Here is a 4,444-nt window from a genome sequence, read left to right as displayed (position 1 = left end):
GTCCCCACCAGAATTACCAACATATCGCCTACAAAGTAGTCCCAACATGTCTCCAACATGTCATGAACAAGTAAATAGGTCGTTGCCTACTATGTTGTATTTGTGCTGCCCACGTGTTTTGTCGCTCGCCAGTGTGAACGCACCTTAAAAAAAAAAAACAAAAAACAAAGATACAACAAACCCCTCGTTACCCCACCATAACCCTCTCGCCCTTAGCCCCCCTCCCCCCCTCACGCCAGGCTCGTCACGGCCCCTAGATCGTCGACAAGTAAGAGACAGCCTTAAACTTCCTACAATCTCAAAGTCGTCGACGGTGAAGAGGCAGTTTGGGAAATTCCTCATAGGCCTATGCGTCAGGCATTCGTATTGTACATCCTTTACACATAAAAAGAGTCCTGTTAGAGAAAGAGAGAGGGAGAGGGAGAGGGAGAGGGAGGATATAAGACGAGAGGAGAGAGACGAGAGAGAGACGGAGAGAGAAGATGAGCGGGAGAGGGAGAGAGAGAGAGATGAGAGAGATGAGAGAGTATGTAGGGGAGAGAGAGGGGAGATAGAGAGAATGAGAGTGAGGATCGTGGAGAGAAAGAGAGAGATTGTGGAGAGAGTAAGGACGTTTCGTGAGAGAGTGGAAGGAGACTGATGAGAGAGAGAGCAAATTGACGAGAGGATTAGAGTAGAGAGAGAGAGAGGAGGAGGCGGACAGAGAGAAGAGAGAGAGTAAGAGGAAGAGGAGAGAGAGAGACCCACAGCGAGAGAGAGAGGTTGAGAGAGGAGAGAGATAGAGAGAGGATTGTGGTAGGTTGAGAGAGAGGAGTTAGAGAGAGAATGCGACGAGAGTGTTCGGTGTGGAGAGGAGAGAGATGAGAGATATGAGGAAGATTGAGGAGCGGCGAGGAAAGAAGAGAGTAGGGAGTGAGATAAAGAGAGAGAGAGAGCAGAGAGAGGACTGAGGAGAGAGAAAAGAGAGAGAGAAAAAGGAGAGAAGCGTGATCGGGAAAGATTAGCCGAAGTTGAGAGAGAGGCAGGTAGCAGAGAGAGAGCAAGGGAGGTAGAGTAGGGCAGTAAAGAGGAAAGAGAAACAACGAAGAGATGAGAGATTGAGTAGAGGTGAGCGAGGGAGCGTGGAGTGAGTTGGGGAAGGAATCGAGGAGATGAGAGAGAGAGAGAGAAAGAGAGGAGAGAGAGAATGAGAGAAAGAGAGAGATCAGTGAGAGAGAGACGAGAGGTGTGGAGAGGCGAGAAGAGAGTGAGAGGAGAGAGGAAGAGAGAGAGATAGAGGGAGGGAGAGAGAGAGCAAGAGAAAGAAAAAGAGAAGGAGAGAGAGAGAGAGAGTGAATGAGAGAGAAAGAGGAGGAGAGAGGGGATGAGAGGATGAGAGAGGAGAAAGAGAGGAAGGGAGAGAGAATAGGATGGGTAGCCAGTAAGAGAAAGCGAAAGGCCAGAGAGAGGAGAATGAGAAAGAGAACGTAGGAGGGTAGGATTGGAGAGGACGAAGACGTGGAGAGATGAGAGAGAGATGGAGAGAGAGAGAGAGAGGGAGAAAGAGAAAGAGAGGAGAGAGAGGAGAGAGAGTAAGAGCTTAAAAGAGAAGAGAGAGAGAGCGAAGAGAAAGAGAGGAGGAACAGTGAGGCACGAGATTAGAGAGAGAGAGATGTGGAAATCGGAGAGAGAGAGTAAGAGGATAAGAGAGAAGAGAGATGAGGTAGAGAGTGAAATACGAGGAGAGTGAGAGAGAGAGAAGAGAGAGAGAGACAGGGAGAGAGGAGAGAGAGAGAGAGTCGTTGAGAGAGAGACGTTGAGAGGAGAGAAGTGGAGAGGAGATAGGGAGAGAGGGATAGGTGAGAGAGGAGAGAGGAGAGGGAGAGGGAGAGAGAGTCGAGGGAGAGGAAGAGAGGAAAGATGTAGGAGGGAGGGAGAGTGTGTAGCGAAGTGGGAGAGGGAGAGTGGAGATGAGAGAGAGAAAGAGAAAGAGAGAGCGAAGAGAGAGAAAAGGAGAGAGAGAGAGAAAGGAGAGAGACGGGAGAGAGAGAGAGAGAGGCTGAGGAGAGGTGTTGTGATTCGTCGAGTAGAGGAGAGAGAAGGAGGTGAAAGGGGTGGAGGAGATGGAGAGAGAGAGAAGAGGAGAGAGGACGAAGAAGTAGAAGGAGTAGCGAGCAAGTAGAAAGAGAAAGGTAATGTTGGTGTGATACCTAGGAGAAAGAGGAAAGAGAGAAGAGAGGACACAGGAGCTAGAGAGAAAGAAAGAGTAAGAAAATGAGAGAGAGTAAGAGTAAAGCGTTGAGAGAGAGAGAGAGAGAGAAAGAGGAGAGAGTGGTGGCAGAGAGAGAGAGAAAGAGATAAGAGAGGAGATAGAGAGATAGAGAGAAAGGATGAAAGAGAGTAAGAGAAGAGGAAAGAGAGAGAGAATGAAAGAGAGTACGGAGAGTATAGATAGAGAGTTGGGTAGTGCTTGTGAGGTAGGTATGATGGGAGACGAGATGAGTAAGAGGAGAGAGAGAGAGAGAGAAAGAGAGAGAGAGAAAGAGAGACAAAGAGAGAGAGAAAGAACCAGGGCGCCTCACCTGCTATCCTCTGCACGTGTCCGTCGTCGGTGGTGAAGTTGACGGTGGTTCCTGGGTGTATTGGTCGGCAGTGTCGGACAGAGTGGCATGCTGTCCGCTGTCCTCCGCAGACAGGACCGGAACGCCCAATGCTCCGTGTCTTCCACCTAGAGTCCGCCGCCAAACAGGCCGTTGGGCGCCACCATCACGCCCCCTCCGCCCACCTCCACCGTGACGGATCCCATTTCGTCCTCCAGCGTTGCCATGGAGCTCGAGAACCCTTTGGAGGAGGACATCGACGAGGAGGACGAGTTGTTGAGGTGGTTGCTGTTGTTGGCGTGGCTGTTGCCGTGGGGGCGGGGGGAGGCGCCCCTGGATCTCGAAGGCGTGGGCGAGATGGATTTGTAGCGCCCACCGCGCCCTCTGCTGCCGCCTCCTCCTCCTCCTCCGCCTCCGCCTCCGCCGCCGACGCTCAAGGACGACGCCCAAGAGTCATCCCTATTGGAGAAGGACTTGTGCCTCCCGCGGCCGCCCGAGTAGCCTCCGCCGACGTGGTAGCCCTGGTAGCCGTCGTGGTAGCCACCTCCCTTGTGGTAGCCGGGGTAGTGGCCGTCGTGGTGGTAGTAGCTCCAGCCGTTGGTGTTGCTGTAGTGGTAGATGTGGTCGGCGCCCGTGTTGTGGTAGTGGCTGTGGTGGGACAGGCCCGAGGACCCGTTTTGGTGGTGGCTGTGGTAGTGGCCGTTGTTGTGGTGGGACTGGCCGCCTGAGCCGTTCTGGTAGCTGTTGTTGTTGTTGTTGTTGTTGTGGAAATGGTGATGGTGGTGGTGGTGGTGAGGCGAGTGTCGGCGATGGTGGTGACTGTGGCTGTTGTTGTGGTGACTGCTGCCTCTACCACCGCCCACCCCGCCTGGCGACGATGACGAAGAGTGGTGGCGCCCGCCGCCCCAGTATCCGTGGTGGGCGGGCGGGCGGTAGTAGTGGCGGCGTTGCTCGTCGTGGGCGTAAGCGTCGCCTGTGGAATTGACCGAGGAGGCTGGCGAAACGGGGCCGGACGCCGAGTAGGACGATGAGGGTGAGGGCGGGATGCCCATACTGTCGGAGAGGGGCGTGGGCGTGAGGGTGACAGTGGGCAGGGGGGCAGGGGGCACCTCCCCTGACCTCCCCAACCATCCTCCCCTCCCGCCCTGTCCTCTTCCCCCTCCCCCATCTTTCCACCATCACACTACTTACTTCACCTTTTGCCCGCAAACGCCTGCCAGGAGAAAAGGAAAAAACAACATGAGTTACGAAAGATTCCGAAACGTCAAGACACCGAGAGAACCGCAGGAAAAATGAGTAAGCATTTTTAAACCCGGACTGTTGTGAAATGTATGCTGTGAAAAAATCCTTTTTAAAAAAAAATATAAAAAAATTTTAAATTTATTTTTTTTTTTATTTGTTTTTTTTTTTTAAATTAATTTATTTATCTTTTATATTTTGTTTTTTTTTTTTTTTTTTTTTTTTTTAACAAAATTTATATTGCCAAGGCAGAACACAGGAAGCCCCCCAAATCCCCCCCCCCCCCCCCCCCCACCAAAGGAGGCTCTGCAAGTAAAGAAAGGCGGAGGGGAGAGTGTGAGAGATAGATTGATAGGTAGATAGATAGATAGATAGAGAGAGAGAGATAAACAGAGAGAGTGATTAATATATATATTAAATATTCTTCCCCTCCCTTCCATCCCCTCTTCGCATCACCCCCTCTTCTCCTGTCGTTCCTTCTCCTTTCCCCCTCCCCCTTACCTCCATGTCCTTCCTCTCACTCTCCTCTTTCCCTCTCTCTTCGTCCCTCATCTCCTCTCCTCTCTCTAATCGTCTCTCTCTCCCCTCTCATCTCTCCGATCGACCCCACCTTAACTCTCTCCTCT

The 4,444-nt window shown here is 51.9% G+C and overlaps 2 protein-coding genes across 2 annotated transcripts in view; both read right to left on the bottom strand.

Annotated features, from left to right (window-relative positions):
* Window positions 1–2,746, bottom strand: part of mtgo (miles to go) — a 227,969-nt gene extending 225,223 nt beyond the window's left edge. The window contains exon 1 of the mRNA XM_086537385.1: window positions 2,562–2,746. The gene's annotated coding sequence lies outside the window, so the exon portion shown is untranslated. The remainder of the gene's footprint in view (window positions 1–2,561) is intronic.
* Window positions 2,708–3,699, bottom strand: LOC147471868 (uncharacterized). The gene has a single exon (XM_086536712.1). It carries the CDS (start codon window positions 3,629–3,631, stop codon window positions 2,708–2,710), a length of 924 nt encoding a protein of 307 aa, XP_086392838.1. The 5' UTR covers window positions 3,632–3,699.
* Window positions 3,700–4,444: the final 745 nt, after the last annotated feature.

Source organism: Penaeus japonicus, unplaced genomic scaffold (assembly GCF_977035675.1).
Source record: "Penaeus japonicus unplaced genomic scaffold, GWHDUDI00000001_assembly GWHDUDI00000005, whole genome shotgun sequence".
Taxonomy (NCBI): Eukaryota; Metazoa; Arthropoda; class Malacostraca; order Decapoda; family Penaeidae; genus Penaeus; species Penaeus japonicus.
The sequence above is the reverse complement of the archived record's forward strand: the minus strand, read 5'-3'. Positions and strand labels throughout refer to the sequence as shown.

Excerpts from the sequence above, each read along its gene's own strand:
- LOC147471868 (XM_086536712.1), bottom strand. The coding sequence starts at position 3,631 with ATGGGCATCCCGCCCTCACCCTCATCGTCCTACTCGGCGTCCGGCCCC.